We start from the raw sequence: 17,567 nt of genomic DNA, 5'->3' as shown, positions 1-17,567 counted from the left end.
AAGCGAAAGCATCAACGAGTAGAGAAAAAAGTCATCAGCAATGCCATTTTCCTCCCTTCCACAGAGAAATTGCACGGAGCATTGACGTACGTACGAACTCCACCTTGTTTTCAATGTTTTTTTTTATGATCGTTGATCCCCCCCTTTACTTCGGATAAGCAATGCGCGTAAATCAACAGCGAGAGCTTTGCTTTTTTGTTGTTTGATATGCATTAATTAACCCCATCCGATCCCGCACCGCGCACCGTCTGGGTTTGCGAAAGTGGAGATCAGTCAGCCATCACACCGAGCTCGCGCGGACCGTCAGCCGCCGGTTGGTCAATGGTTGGCGGACGGGGAGTGGTGACGGTGGTTTTTGATTTCGCTTCTTTTCAACCTGTTTAGCGTCCGCTGTCATAAAGCTCACTCTGGCGGAAAAGGGAGGAACCGCTGCCGAGTGAGTGAGCTGCTGCAGCCCGCGTCGGGTGGAATGACTCTTGAAGCACGAGATGACCGCGGTGAATTTAGTGCAAAATGAACATGTTTGCGCTGTAATTACTGCCCGCCGTGGACCGAGTGTTTGTTTTAGCCATCATGGCAGTGGTAATAGCAGCAACAGCAACAGCAAAAGCAACAGCAGCAGCAACAGTAACAGCAACGGCGACGGTTGGACAGCCCAGAGGTCGGCCGTTTGCAATGCACTCCGATGGTTATCGTTGCGGGTACTCATCTGGACGTATTTTATGGTCTGACACACTTTACGCCCCAGAGGAGTCAGCCGTTTGATGCTTATCAAATTGACTGGAGCATGATTTTATCGCAGATAAATTAAAAGACTGAACGTGGCCATTAGAGCCGTTCGTAAACCACGCGAATGATCTGTCTGTCAAGCGAGATGACGCAAAATGTTCTAATGTGATTGTTTTTTATCTTCCTGTTTTGGCCGTACTTTATATTAACTGAAATCACTTATTTCTTTTCATCTTAGGAAGACCTATTAATACACGGTGATTCGGTGTACGATATCATCGATAAGCAGGACCACGGTGCCATCCAGGCCGAACTGGGTCGTGGAGTTCCACAGCATCAGACCAGTGCCTCGCATCATCACGGTCATCATGCGGCATCCAGCCAGCTGGATGGCGAACAGCGAATATTCCTGTGTCGTATGAATGTCAGTCGTAACGCTCGTCGCCAGATGCGGTTCGGCGATCAAAAGGTAACTAAACTTTCACCGAACGTTTCGACTCGGAGATTCTGATTGATTGGTTTGCTTCTTCCCAAAACAGGTTGTTCTGGTGCAAGGACATTATCTCTCCTACCTACCGCTGTGCAGTCGAAATGAACCGGTGTTCATAGCGACCTGTACTCCAATAGCCATGCCCGAAACACGGGAGTGTGTAGTTCAGGGAGCGACCAACGTCTTCACTACGATCCACTCGATGGACATGAAGGTGATTCACATCGATAAAAAGTGAGTACTACACTTTTCTTGGAAGTACATTACCACAATTTAAGACCATGTCTCATACAGCAATTCCATGAAAAAATACTGTAAAATTGTCCCCTGTGACTGTGAAACACCCACCATTTTTGACGTATTTATGAAACTAGCACTACCAAGTGACTACCAACGTCTCATCTGATCGTACTCTAGCTTTCGAGAAAACAACAATCAAAATAGAGCTTATTGGGAGTTTTGTAGAAAATATGTTCGAAAAAAATACTCGAAAAGGTTTTTTTTAATGTTTTTCAATTGATTTTTTGTGTACCAAATAGTACAGAAAAAGGCAATAAAATGCATGTAAACTTAGTTTTGGATCTTTACTTCATCACACAGACAAATTTAAAGTGAAATAATGGACTCGAAAAATATAATATAAATTTTTACAAACTGACGTCTGCCCCAGTTGTGAAACCGAAATTTGAGGTCCTGCTTTACTTTACTTTAGTGGCAACAGTTCGTTATCGATCCTGCGCAGAACGAAGTAGGGTTTTCCAGTACTCTCGGTCTTGGGCTGCTGTTCTCCCATTCCATCGGATAAGAGATCAGCCCCGAAGTCTACGGCCTGTTTCTGGCCTTCTGCTAAAAACAGTTTAGAGCTATTCTTTCATTCTATATTCTGACCACGTGCCCAGCCCCGCATCCTGCCACATTCTACTACCTTCATTATATCAACATATTTGTATACTTGATACAGCTCGTCGTTTATGTATCTGCGCCACTCTCCACTTCAGATTTTGCCACCAAGTGTTGATCGCAAAATTTTACGCTTAAAAACCCCAAGTACTCACCGATCAGCTTCCTTTAGCGTCAATGATTTATGTCCGTAAAGGACCACCACCGGCAGGATAAGTGTTCTATAGAACGCTAGTTCTGTGCGAATTTGAGGACTATGGGACTTCAGTTGGCTATGTAATCCGTAGAAAACCCGGTTCGCAGTTGCAATTCGTTGTTTCACTTCGCGGCTTACGTAACCGTACCTACCAAGGTTTATGATTTCCTTTACTGCTTCATAACGTTCTCCATCTAGTATCACCTCGGCAACAATACCATTTAGATGCCCACGTTCTCGTCCAGTAACCATGTACTTCTTTATGGCAGTGTAAATGGTAAGTCCCAATCTCGTTTCTTCCCATAATTTTGACCCATCCAGCGTCCATCACCGTAACTAGTTTTGTCGTAGAACTATATTATCACAGAACAGAAGTCGAAGTCCGAACGATTCGGCGATCAAAACTGGTAACAGAGTCTTTTTATATTTATTTTTCTTTGGGAAGGTTTTCGCATAGAAGCGAATAACAGCAATATAAGCAGAACGCTCGCTGCCAATCGCATAGCAGCTTTCACATGCTTTCGTATGCATTCGTATGCATTCTTGTGTTTTCGTGGAAAAAGTGACTCACTACCGCCAGGTTCGCTAGTATCTGTAGAAAGTAGCATGTACGTGTTTGGATTCATACTTCCACTTCTGTTCTGTGATATTATAGCATTATCTGCCACAGCTCATTTCGTTTGACTGAATCGTATGCCGCCTTAAAGTCCACAGACAGATGATGAGTCTGTTAGTTATTCTCCCGGAACTTGTCGAAAACCAGTTTGGTACTTGCCGACAAAGAATTCCACTAATGGTCGCAGTCTATAGAACAGGATACGGGAGAGTACCTTATAGGCAGAATTGAGCAAAATTCTCCGGCATTTGTTCTACCTCCTAGATTCTAACAATGATCCGGTGGATTACTTCGTACAACCGTTTGCTGCCTGCTTTTAGATATTTAGTCGGGATAAATACCGTCCTTTCCAGCTAACTGTTTGCTTCCGTATTTATCTTTCCATTCCACAGCGTCTGGAAGCGCTCCTCCACTGCGCCAACGAGCCCGTGCTCCTCATGCTCACGTTTTTCTGGACGGTGGGAATGGGACTCGGCATTAGACCGGCTGCTACGCTGTCTTTCACGCATTGTGCCTACCACCTCTCTCGCAGTTGTTTCAATGGCACTATGAAGGTTTCTGCTGTTCTGCGATTCGTTGATCTAGTTTTCTGGCGTTTTCCGCTGCTACGCCATCTGCCGTCAATTGCGGGACATTGAAACGTAGCGTCGTTTCGGTGCGATCCTTCGCCGCGTTCGACAACCTTATGCGAATCTTCCGTACGACAAGATAGTGATCAGAGTCGATATTTGGTCCCCGAAAACACCGTACATCAATTCAGTTTCGGGTAGCTTCGCACAAACCAGACAACCATTAGGCGAAAGTACTATATTTTATCTGTAAAAAATGTATTTCCATCAGGAACTTTCCAAAGGAATCTCAGAAAAATCAATTGAAAAATGTGTTATTTTGTGATAAAATTTTTCATAAGTCATTAAATATGCATCTTCGTGAAAAACAGTCTTCAGAGAAAATGTGTATTTTAGCATACTGAATAACTTTGTAGAACATTTGAAAGCGATAAAAAAATTGTGCGCAAAGTTATTGAGCTTAATTGATTTTTAAGTGCTCCTTTTTGGCACATCATTATATTTCACAACCGGTAAGAGATAGATAGTTACTATATTCAGCAAAATTACTTATTTTAGTATGCTCTGTAACTTTTTGGAGAATTTTTTTTAATTATTTAAAAAAACAAAAACAAAACAAAAATTATTAAACTTCTCCAAAGACACTCTGCCTCAAAAATAACTCATTTTTGCGGTATTGCAAGCTATTGTGATTTTGGTGGATTCATTAGTGATACAAATTTTCGTTTATTTAAATGCGTTCCAAAATATGGTGTCTTCAGAAAAGTTGTAGAACACATTAAAATAAGCAACTTTGTTAAATACTGTAACTCTTTATCTCTTTCGCTTAACGAGCTATAAAATTTTCTATCAAAAAATAACACATTTGTCAATAAATTTTTCTGAGATTCCTTTGGAGAGCTTCTGATGGAAATATTTTTTTTATAGATAAAATATAGTACTTTCACCTAATGGTTGTACGAAGCTGCCCGAAATTGAATTTTTTTTAATATTGCAATTTTTTTCCATTTATTTTATAACTTATTAAACATGCGTCCTAGCGACAAACAGTCTTCAGAGAAAATGTGTATTTTAGCATACTGAATAACTACTTTATAGAACACTCAAAAGGAGTAAAAAAATCGTGTGCGAAGTTATTGAGCACAATTAATTCTTAAGCGCACCTTTTTAACACATCACTATATTTCGCAACCGGTAAGAGATAGATAGTTAATGCGTTCAGCAAAGTTGCTTATTTTAGCATGTTCTGCAACTTTTTGAAGAAAAAATTTTGTTTTGAAATTAGGCCATTGCAAATAATTTCAAAAGTTTTTGTCACGCACCTCCCCCCCCCCCCCCCCTTGGAAATTGACTTGAAAAATCGGGGGGCGAAAAAATAATTTAATAAGGATATAAGTTAATTTTTTTCATAAAATCAATTGTCTATGAGTTCTACAGCCTCAAAAACTCTAAAAATGAGTGTACGAGTTGAGTTAATGCTTCTAGCACGAAACAGAAATAGAAATTCGAACAACGAAATTGCCGAAAATCGGCCGAAAAATTTTTCTTTCGTTTTTGCCTTTTTTCGATGATTTTTGCATGGAAAAGATTTGGTTTTCGCGTTTAAACTTTAAGTAAAAATGCCTGAAATCAATATTTTTTTTTGCTCGATGAAAAAAATCTCTTTGTTTTTTTTTCGCCGCCCCCCCTTCAGTGGCCTTACACCGGAAAGACAGAAATTTTATAAAATATTTGTAATGACCTTAATTTAAAAAAACAAAAGTTCGTATCACGCTAATGGTGAATTCACGGTCACCCTAATAGTGCAGAAAGATGCGGTATATTTTATTATTAAACTTCTCCGAAGACACCACCCTTGAAAAATTACACATGTTTAACCCAATTACTAATGTCCGCGTTTTTTCAAAATTTGACCACTGTGGAGCGTGTCGTAGAGCTCGTCCTTAGCGTCGTTGGATTTATCTTTTGTTGGTGCCTATACATTGGTTAGGCTGTAATTCAGAACTTGATAGTAGCCCTAGTATCACGGTTGTTACAAATTAGTTGTGGCAACTGATATGTGATTAATCTTAGTCATAAATGAGTTGCTGAAACTAAAAGTGCCAAATGTGTGCTGCTTGGGCGGTCATCTATGGGTCTCCATCGGATAACTCGTTGCTTTAGGATTCCCTAAACTACGAAACCGACTCCTTGTTCTGCCATTCTACCACCACTGAAGTAGATATGGTACTTGAAGGAAGTGCCTGCAGTAGGGTCTACTGAACGGAACTTCCTTCCTTCTTAATTTGGCCACCGTACTTCCTGAATAGCAACGATCTCCACTCCGAGTCCATGTAACTTTCGAGCAAGTAAGCCAGCTCGTGCCGGTGCATTTACAGTTCGGACATTCCAGGTAGCAAGTTTCCAATCGTTATCCATTAATCGTTTCCTTGTTCTCTGACCTATACCGAATGATCCATTTCGTATTTCCATTCCGTATTTTCCAATTTAAAGTCCATATTATTTAATTTACCGCTTAGGGTACCCATTTCAGAGTTCAGGTGGTTCCAGAAACCATTATTTTTGCCTACCCTTTCTTTCTTTAAAAATTCATAACTTTCAAACCACTGATTTCTTGATACCAAAAGAATAGCACTTTTATAAGGTTTTCAAGAAAAATGTTAGACTGATGCTCAAAGGTTTTCTTTTATGTAATTTAAACCCAGAGAGTCATTCACCAGTTTAAAAGCTTTCAACATCACAAAAACATTGTTAACATGGTTCCAGTTTAATATTTTTTGAAAAGAGTAATTCTCGGTGAAACGGGGCCACTCCTGACACGAGGTCTTCAAATATAGGAACTTTTATATTTAACTCAAACCTCAAAACAGTGGACCCCTCGTTCGCCAGGGGCCTGACAGTTTCAAAAAAATGAATTTTTAGCAAACCTTGAGATCTATGTCATGTAATATTTCCTAAATTTGCAGTGAAACAACCAACAAACGGCCCGGTTCTGTAAAAAAGAAGAGTTGGGATTTCAATTGAAGTAAAAAAATGTTTGGCGACCATCTTGACTTTGGCCGCCATGTTGGATTTCATTAATAAATCGCCGTTTTCGCCATGAGCCAATAGAGCAAGGTGAAGCGTACTCCAACAATTTTGTCGCTAAAACTGAGGAGGAATTGATAAATAAAACGAAGAAAGAACTCGAAAACATGCCTACATGTTTTCGTCCACCATGTTGAATGTTTCGGTTAACTACCGGAAAGCCGCTCGCAAGGATGTAGAATTTTTTTGCAAGGAAGCTAATATAATTACCTTCCATGGGAAATTCATCAAATTCAATTAGCTGTTTCAGTTATTTTGTCACCATTCGAAAAAAGTCCATTTTTAATGCATACGTTATCGTGCCTATAACTCACATTGAAAAGCGTTTCATTATTCATAATGTACTCAGATATTCTGTGAACGTTAGCATGCGAATTGGTATAAAAACTGGTGGGTATTGAATAAATAGATTTTCATCATAATTCATGATTGTTGTACCGAATGCTGCTTAATAAAGTGAAAATAGGTCTTCTGCCCTAAATAATTCAGGCTCAAGTGTAAACTCCCGGATTCACCTTTCGATACTAGCAAAAATGTTGTTTCCCGAACGAAATAACACGCCAGATTTGAAACTTTCCGATAAACTTCTCACCATCATCCTATGGTATGGTACTCTTCCGTACGCAACGGCTTACGCGCTTTGACGCGTGATGATGGACTGTGCTGACTGGGCGACAATTTACGTCGTTGCTCCCCCAGCGAGCAGCGCAGTCTTCCATGCTCGCGCTGCCAGACACTTATTACCGCCCGCCACCCAAGCCCGGTGGCTGGCTGTGGCCAGAGCCAGAGCAATCACGTGTGAGACTGCCCAAACTGTCCACAGCTGATGGTGATTATGCGGTTATACGTCGCCAAGTCGAGCTACTCCAAAATGATGGGATTATATTTTGTTTACGGGACGTGCTGTTTGACATGTTTTAAGCATTCCATCAAGGTATGTCTGGGAAATGGGTCTTAAAAGCATTCGCGTGATTTCGACACTAGATAAGAGTTCGGACGGCTTTTTGGCGAACACTTATTGAACTGTCGTTCCCACGTCCGTTCGGGTGGTCTTCTCAGCCCAGAGCCGTTTGATAACCGAAAGTCTGCCTACGATAGAGACTCGTTTTTATAATACCGAAACTTATCAACATACGGTTGGGTCGACTTTGACTAACGACACTGCATTACGAGGGGGGAGCAATGCCTTCGCTAGTTTACCCAACACTAATAAGCGGGTCACTGCATAGGTTAAATAGTCCCTCGGTGACAACGGCTGTCGTATTTTACCGGTATTTTATGCTCCAAGTGGTCGGCGATTGTGCGCTGGTGAGTTTTCAAGCCAGTGTCCTGTCGAGGTGGCATTACATGCATGTATCCTACTCCTCCTCACATCGAGAGTCTTCCAGCCGCCAACTGATGCCAATTGTACTCACATATGTTTGCTAGGGTGACCAGAAAGCGCAGATTTCGTAAAGCATCTGAATGTGCGGTAAACCTGATCTCCCGGCCAGTCTACGTCGATTTACTCGAACAATCATACATATCGTTTGGAATTCTTACTTTTCTTGCCCAACGGACACAATGCGCTGTTGTATTTATTATGATATCCGTCTGCTGTATACGAGAGGTTGGCCAGTAACCACACTTCTTGTGCGCTTTGGCAATATTAAACTATGTTGAATGACCCGTGGGGTTGGCAGGCAAGCGCAGGGAAGATATGGCATCGAAGATCGCAAATTTTATGTTGTTTATGTGATATAATCCACCAGCGCAGCGTTGCGCTGGCGCTGGCTAGGACCCTCACAGACCACCGCTTGCAGGCGCAACTATGTTGTTCACCAAAGCTAAATCATAAAAAAAAACAGATAAAATCATACCTGTGCTAAAGGGAAAACGCACTTTCCCCTCCTGAGCTGACGACGCGACGGAAGGATGTAACCGTGCTTTAAATTATTTCCTTTGCGTGGGATAGCGCACAGGGTGATAATTGAATTGTTCGGAGGGAAGAAATTATTTCTCTATGTGAACTCATTAGCATTTTCGTGTCCCAAGGGGTGCCAAACCTTGGAAATTTACTATTGATATTTATTTTCTTTCATTCATACAAAAATTATAGTATTCTAATGTTGGATTGAAAATTTAATGACAAAAGTTTGTTTGAGTTGGATTTTCTATAGTGATTCAGAAATATTACATATAATTATTTATAATAAATTGAAATTCATTTATAGAGCAGCTCAAATCATACTCACAGGATTCACAGAAAAAGTTATAAATGGTAAGTAGTCAACAGAGAAATACTTTTGAGCTAGAAACGGGATCGAGTGAAAAAACCGTGGGCTGGTTTATCTCGTCATTTCAGATGTTTTAGTTGTAATCTCGATGATCTCGATGATGATTAATTTCCTATTTACAGACATACAACTGTATAGTTTATTACGACTACAAGTGGCTTATTTTCAAGATTTGAATTTTCTAGATTTTCATCAATGTAATAGAATGGAATAAATAGCGCTCGACTAAGATTTCGAATCTGGCATTTTCCGCTTTTCCCTCTATCAACAGTGTTCGTTTCAGGCAACATAATATAGCTCACTTGTCAAAAATATGGCAGAGGATAAGAAAAATCATGATTTGATGATAAGCAGGAACAATAAATAATTGATTCGATTGTTTAGGAAGAATACAAATGTTATTTTCATAGGACAATAAAACCATTTTTTCCTATTTACCTAAAAAAATTCTGCGTCCCAATAAAGAAAATATATGAAATATAGGAAAGTTTAGAAACATGCCTTGCTCCAGTATTAGTGGTAAAGATCCTGTAATAGTAGAAGATGTTCTAATAATGGTGGAATATCAATTTCTACACATTCCGTTTAAGCCCGTTCCGTTTTAAGTCTGGTGTAGATTGCCATCGCCGTCCCAAGGTTTTTAGTTCGTTATCTGCCTTAACTGTTCGTGCTCGACTGTATCATATGCTGCCATGAAATCCACGAAAATGTAATTTGTGGACACGTTGTATTATTGACAGTTCTGGAGGATTTGAAGGAAAATGTGAATTCGACCACGCGATCCCATAAAGCCTACCTGACACTGTTCAACGCCCTACTCTCTTGTAATCGAAGGTAGACGACGTAGCAAGCTCTGAGAAAGCACCTGGTGGGCGCTGTTGATTAGCGAAATTCCACAGAAATTACAAAAATTTGAGATTAACGCCTATGCAGTAATTTCTCCTCCTCCCAAATCTCGGTAATTATCCAAGGAAATGCCATTACTAGTCATTCCTTACCATTTTGGTAACGTTCTGCTGGGAGTCGGTTCTTCTTAGGCGGCTCAGTTAGTCTTCAGCTTTCCGTTTTATTGCCGAATTCGTGTGTGATCGGGAGCCGGGACGCTGTTATCGTTTGTGGTAACTCCTAGGTTTACTTCAGTTCTACTCCCTTCCGTTGTGGCTACATCTAGCCGGCAATAGTAGTTCTAGCTCTACACGATATCTATTTTCGTTATAGCGCTCATCATGGTCATCATGGTCAACTCAATCTGTGCTCATCGCTACTTGACCGAATTCTTCCTCGATGCAATGCTTAAACACTTTTGCCAAGCTCTTTTTTCTCTTGCCATCGCTTGTTGACATTCCTTATCAAATTAGTCATTTCTTGTACTCGAAGTCTGTTTGCCTAGCACCGCAGATGCTAGGTCTCTTTGGCGGCTAAGTGTACCATGGTCTATCCGTCACCGAGGGTCAAAGCTCCTTACTCCCTAGGGGAAAGTAGAGTTTCGTCCATCAGGTCCATCGGGTAGTTCTCGGCAATTTGCTGGTTATCTAATCGTAAAAGTTTGGCATTCTCCATCAAACCAACAGCTACGTAAATGCCAGAGCTGTTTACTAAGTAGTGCAGTGGCAGCCTCCCCGATGAACGATAAGCGTTGACCAAACGTCTTCTAGAGGTAAAGCTCTTACCTTCCCTGAAGAGTTGTCTAGTTGCCTAATACTCGTTGCCTCTCCTTTATGACAGATGAATGTATCCTGATGAAATAATAATCGCTGTCGTATTTAATAAGTGTGCTGATGTATTAGCAAACTCTTACTTACTTACTTACTTATCCTGGCTCGCTGTCCCTCAGGATTTGAATATAATGTTCAGCCAGCTAACTCGCTCCATGGTTGTGCGACTGCAATTTCTTCAACTGTCCTACACTTTCCACATCATGCTCCACTTGAACAACCATAGAGCACGCTGCGCAACTCTGCAATTGGTACCAACCGAATTGGAGGCGAAACCCATTTTTGCGGGGTTGTTGTCCGGCATTCTCACAACATGCCCCGTCCATTGTACCCTTCCAGCTTTAGCAACGTTCTGGATACTGGGATCGCCGAAGAGCTGCGCCAGCTCGTTTTTCATCCTTCTGCTCCGTACACCGTTCTCATTAGTCTTATTAACGTCCTCCAGTAATGTCGAGAGTACAACGTGCCCACGCATCATATTTTCGTGGATTTCAGAGCAGCATACGATACAGTTGAACGCGAACAGCTATGGCAGATAATGCGCGAGTACGGTTTTCCGGACAAACTGATGCGGCTGATCAAAGCTACCCAAGAGCGAGTGATGTGCTACGTGCGCGTTTCGGGGACACTCTCGAGTCCTTTCTAATCGCGCAGAGGGTTGCGGCAAGCGGATGGACTCTCCAGCGAGCGGGAATCGAAACGAGAGGAACGATCTTCAGTAAGAATAGCCAACTTCTAACCTTCGCAAACGACCTGGACATCAAGGATGGTTCGATCACTTTGACTCAATTTCGATTCATTTGACAGTACCGTCTCAGCCGAGCCAAATATGACATTTGTAGAACTAGTTCTAATCTACAATTTTTCTAAACAAAGTTTTGCTGTATCGTTTGTAGCTACGGTTCTACAACGCTAGTAACTAATCAGTGGCTAAATGAACGTTCATTTAGTCACTACTAAGATACTAGCATTGTAGCGCCATTACTACAAAAGATACAGCAATACTTTTTTCAGCAAAATTATAATAACCTGTTCTACAAATGTCCCATACATAACTTTGTCATATTTGGCCCCGTTGAGACAGTACTGTCAAATGAATCCAATTGAGTCAAAGTGATCGAGCCATCCCTGCTCGACATCATTACTAGAAACCTTGTAACGATGGAGGCAATCTACGCCAGACTAAAAACGGAGGCTAGGAGGATAGGGTTACAAATCAATTGAACCCAAATACATGGTAGGAAGAGGCTCCAGTGAAAGCAACGTTTGTCTCCCACGGACAGTGACTATTGACGGCGATGAACTGGAAGTGGTTGATGAGTTCGTATATTTGGTATTTCTGGTCACCGCCGACAATAATACGAGCAAGGAGATCCAACGACGCATTCAAGCTGGAAATCTAGCTTACTTTTCTCACCGCAAGACGCTTCGATCAACGAGCATACGCCGCCGCACAAAAATGTCGATGTACAAAACGCTAATCATACCGTCATCCGGGGATACTTGCAACACTTTTGAACTTTGACTTGGTATAACTTTCAAAGTGTACCGTTTAAATCCAAGTGTTAGTAGTCAAAACTTGTATAGTGGTCAGTACTTTTGATTCATCATTATGAGAAAAATTATCAACTAAATGAGCCTGTAGAATGAATCGAAAATAGGAGTGTTGCAAGTTACCCAGTAAACGGGGTTACTTGCAACACTTTCTGATTTTTGCGTTTCTTATGATTTTAAATCTGATTTCAAATCGCGAATGACTATTTTTAGAAATTTTGAATGTATTTGTAGTAAAACAAGAGTTACTGGAGGCGTTTTTTGTTTATTTTGAAACGATGATTCTACAATTGATGAAGGGACGGTAAGGGAAAGTAATGAAGAAGGATTTTTCCGGGAATGAAGGGGAAGGGTGGAGAGGAAGGGGGGGGGGGGTAATAGGTAGCTATGGTTAACAAGTTGTCGTTGTGACTCCTATCTTTTGTCCAATGCTGGAAGGTGCATGGGTCGAACCAAGCTGTAATCAGAGATTATAACCGGATTTGAACCCACAACACCTGCCAGGGCGTGTCGCTCACTGGTACCCGTGTACCTTTGAACCACAGAGGCGCTGGACAAAAGAAGTCTGCACAACCCCCCTTATTAACCATAGCGCGACATGGGTTGTTCTATTTTTAGACACACAATGTGCCTCTTCCTACACCTACTGTAGAAACCACCGACCGAGAAGTTTTAGTCTAACGTCTTTTTACTTTCAGGACGACGACACTATGCAGGCCCTTACGACTTGCAAGGTACTGCGTGTGACGCTGTTCGTCCGAAAGCGTGTTAGTCCGCGTTTCTCAGCGCGGTTATTCGGAGAAAGGCTCCGTTCCTATGAAAATTGACCAAACTCGTGACTTTAGTCATGACCTTGAAATGCGGTCAGGCATATATAAATATTTATTTTGAAACGATGATTCTACAATTGATGAAGGGACGGTAAGGGAAAGTAATGAAGAAGGATTTTTTTCGGGAATGAAGGGGAAGGGGGGGGGTAATAGGTAGCTATGGTTAACAAGTTGTCGTTGTGACTCCTATCTTTTGTCCAATGCTGGAAGGTGCATGGGTCGAACCAAGCTGTAATCAGAGATTATAACCGGATTTGAACCCACAACACCTGCCAGGGCGTGTCGCTCACTGGTACCCGTGTACCTTTGAACCACAGAGGCGCTGGAGTCACAACGACAACTTGTTAACCATAGCTACCTATTACCCCCCCCCCCCCCTTCCTTTCCACCCTTCCCCTTCATTCCCGAAAAAAATCCTTCTTCATTACTTTCCCTTACCGTCCCTTCATCAATTGTAGAATCATCGTTTCAAAATAAATATTTATATATGCCTGACCGCATTTCAAGGTCATGACTAAAGTCACGAGTTTGGTCAAGTTTTTTGTTTTCCAATTTTGTTTATCGCTTTTTTAAAGATATTCGGTGAAAATTCAACATGTCGGCGAACTTCAAATTGCCGTTTCAAGACACGTGGAATTTTTCACAATTTTAATTTTTCTGGACATGGCAGTAGACAAAATAACAGCGTACAGATGCAAACATACTGTTTACATACTGTCTATTACTCTAATTATCTATTTTACAAGTGCTGCAAACCGCGCCATATTGGAAATAACAACACGACTTCATCGTCACTTCCCCAAGTTCAGAATATAAATAAAGCTCAAAGTTGCTATTTGTTAGCTTATATGATGTACTAATTGTGTACAGGAACCAAACGATAAAAAATAATTTCATGTCAATGCACTGACGCAACTTTGCGCATCCATTTTTCCGACTCTGAAAATGAAATTACTTTCCAGTCGTATAAAAACAAGCAAATCAATGATATAATGGATTAAACTTAACTAAACAAGAGGTAAACGTCCCTTCTTTAAAACCCCATTGACTACAAATGGTTATGTTAATAAACAAATGCGTTTGAGCTGTCAAAAGCGCGATGCGCAAAAGTGTTGCAAGTAACCCCGGTGTTGCAAGTATCCCCGGATGACGGTATCGGTTCAGAAGGCTGACTTGACCCTTCTTTATCGACAGACTTCGTGGCCGGCTGTTAGAGTACAGGACTGTTACGGGGCTATGCCGTATGCCACTGACGCAAGCGTACGGCAAACAACCGCCGGTACTGCGTGCTCACATTGTACATTTTGAGAATTTCTGTTTTGTAACGAAAAATTTGAGGATTTTAATACATTTCATATGCCTTTGGATGTTACCCAGTCCATCAGCACATGAGAGCGTAATATGACAATTCACCCGGCGGTAAAAAGCAAAACAAAATACACATGATGCACTGAGATGATCGAAAAGGGTTGCCCAGCACAAATGAGAAAATCAATTCAAATCGATTAATTCAACAGACCTAGATTGCAATCTCCATACCGGCATCTGTGCCGCCGTAGTCGCATTCAATATCCTAAGATCACAAGCCTCCCGTCGCAAACGACGAAACGACAGCCCCTATTCCGTACGGCACGTATAATCAATTTAACGCTGCACACTTGCAATCCACCATTCGATTCGGCAACGGTTACGGATAGGAATCCTCCTTCGAATTCCTTTCGACAACAGCAACGGCGAAAAGCCCGGAGGGCCAATTTTGAAAACCTTTGGCATCACCTCCTTCCAGGTGCCGTTTCTGTGTGATTTCGATACTGCTTATATGATCTTAATTTTCATCGCTTGGTTTATTGAATTTCAATGCAAAACTCGGCCCGTTAATAATATACATCTTCATACGGGCAACAGTGAATCGCGTGGGTGGGTCCGAAGCGTTATGCAAGCTGTGCTATCTCCTCTGATGGGATGTGTCCACAGCGCCTCTCCAATCGGAGTGCTGCAGGTGATGTTTAGTCACTTCACCGGCCGTGTGCGTTCCACTCAGCAAACTGAACCAGAATAGTGAAACGATCAACAAGATTAAGATCCTGGTCTCGCAAATGCGGGAGTGATATGCTCGATATGGTTGGGCCTTTCGATTCCAGGCAGTTTCGATATAATTTTATACAGACGGATAAAAAATGACAAAATTCTCGTATGTGTTTTTGCTTTTACTTTCAGTGGAGAGTTCCACCTAGGCTACAGCCGAAGCGAACTGCAGGGCATTTCCTGGTATCAACTGTTACACTGGGAGTCGACGAGGGAGGCGCAAAGCAAACATCGACTGAGTGAGTATTTGAATGAACACGGGATGGGCGTTGGGTTTAGTTATATTTGCGACGTAAATTAATCAGACATGTTTGCAACAATTATATACTAGAAATGGCCCACAGTTTAAAATTCGCTCGCAGCGAAGCGGTTAAGCCTCCCATCATAACAGTAAAGATTTCTAGATATGCATGCTGCGAAGTTATGCTTAAGCTGCCTATCTATTGAAAGCGCTTTTCTTGCCTTACTAATTTCTAGATTAAAAAAAATAATTGAAACATTCATACTTCATTAGAAGCCAATCTACCCCCTCCGTCGATTCCATCACTGAACTCATCAATTTTGTCTAGAACTGTAAATATTCATCGATCTTGGGCCGCGCGAAGATCGGTTTGTGTTTTCTCTCTCTCTCTCGCTTTGTGGTCAAAAAGGCTCGGGCACCCGCGAGCCAAAAACCATTCAGGGAAGAACCACTTAGCTCGAGGCATTTCAGAGGTGCCGCGCGCTCGCTTCAGCGCTTCAGAGAACGACGACCGAGCGTTATTTAATTTTCCATCAGACATTAATCAATGACCCTAATCGATGCTTGGGCTTATGGTATTCTCCGCGCTTCGCTTTGTTTCGAGCCAAGTACGTGTTCAATTTTTTGCCCCATTTTCCGTGCCTCTCTTCCATAGTAATATGATAATTGATTGTGGTCAACACACATTAGGCAAATTGAAATTTATCCGCAGCGATTAATCTTTTTTACCAATTTTCACCTGTTCACTTTAGTCTGTACTTCTTGTCTCCATTCGCAGTTACTCAATCCGAGCAGGACCGTTCCTGTATACTGCTAGTCCGGATGCAGAGGCGGCAGAACGACTTTATTTGGGTCCACGTGGTGCTCCAAGTCCGTGACGGCCAGGACTCAAACCAGCAGTCGGTGATCGTGTGTACGAACCAAGTCTTGAGGTAGGTCTGATTCCATGTATCTTTTCTCCGATCTCATTTACGGCGAAAGCATGTCCATTTTGCACCAACCGAAGAAACTCCCCTACGAACCGGCGAAACAGTGTCGGATCGATTCAGATCGCTATCTGCGATCCTTTCTGGGGCCGCTATTTGTACCACCGTGATCGATTGAAGTTTAGCCGTGTGCGGTGGTTTACGGCGCGGCCGGACGCGGTTGACAGTTGGCAGGTCGGCGCAATAAATGTGCACTTAAAAAGTCCCTACGAAAATCTTGATCATTATCGAGTCGGCTCGGTTCCGCCATAAAGTGATCGCCTATCGGATCGGACCGAGATCGAACCGATTCTGATCGATCTGCGATTGATGGGAACACGGGCTACGACATGACATGGAAAGCAACATACCACATGCGACGATTTGGAGTACTTTCAGTGTGTGTAACTTTTAAAATCATTAGTATTGTCATTGATTTCATCAGGCTATTTACCCAAAGAAAATTTTTTATTTTCTACGTACTTTTTGTCAAGTTTCAATTAATTTAAAATTGATTATTCGCTAATACCTTATTGATTTACTTTTTTTTTGCATGATAAAATGAGTCGAGATTTTTACGCAAGGGAAACGAATAATTTAGTCAAACAATTGTCACAGAGACATGAGAGGATTGATAAGCTCTGGCTTTGGAGATGGCGCTGGCTCTGGTTCTGTTTCTGTCTCTGTCTCTATCTCTCTGTTTGTTTCTCTATCTTTTTATCTATTTCTTACTTTATTTGCCTCTCTGGATCTGCAGCGCCCCATGTGCTTCTCTATCTGTCTCTCTTCGTATATCTCTCGATCTCTCTCTCTCTCTCTCTCTGTCGTTCTCTCTCACGCGCTCGACTACTTTTCTTTTGCACGCACTCCTTACGCGTTAATTCACTGCTTCTACCCTTCAATGTTGCAAATCGAGCGAGAAGAAAACAGAAAAGGCTACCCACTCTACACGGACGAGTGTGAGAATCATCCCACCTAACGCTTATTTCACTCATCAAAGCGTACGACAAAAAATAACTGGTGCTCTCAGCATACGGTCTGCTACATACACACTTTCGAGCGCACAACCTCGTAGGATCTTCCAGCACAGAGCGCTTACGAGGCGATGTCAACAGCTCGTCAGTATGGTCAGTACGTATGGATAGAGGAGCCAGAGCCAGAAGCCTCACACACATACACACCCACACCCACCCACACCCACACCCACACCCACACACACACACACACACACACACACACACACACACACACACACACACACACACACACACACACACACACACACACACACACACACACACACACACACACACA

At 42.0% G+C, this 17,567-nt stretch overlaps 1 protein-coding gene across 1 annotated transcript in view; it reads left to right on the top strand.

Moving 5' to 3' along the window:
- Nucleotides 1–17,567, top strand: part of LOC128739633 (uncharacterized) — a 79,111-nt gene that overhangs the window by 45,639 nt on the left and 15,905 nt on the right. The window contains exons 4-7 of the mRNA XM_053835130.1: nt 968–1,198; nt 1,269–1,453; nt 15,180–15,286; nt 16,067–16,220. Coding sequence (XP_053691105.1) covers nt 968–1,198; nt 1,269–1,453; nt 15,180–15,286; nt 16,067–16,220 — 677 coding nt within the window. The remainder of the gene's footprint in view (nt 1–967; nt 1,199–1,268; nt 1,454–15,179; nt 15,287–16,066; nt 16,221–17,567) is intronic.

Source organism: Sabethes cyaneus, chromosome 3, assembly GCF_943734655.1.
Source record: "Sabethes cyaneus chromosome 3, idSabCyanKW18_F2, whole genome shotgun sequence".
NCBI classification, from domain to species: Eukaryota; Metazoa; Arthropoda; class Insecta; order Diptera; family Culicidae; genus Sabethes; species Sabethes cyaneus.
The sequence above is the reverse complement of the archived record's forward strand: the minus strand, read 5'-3'. Positions and strand labels throughout refer to the sequence as shown.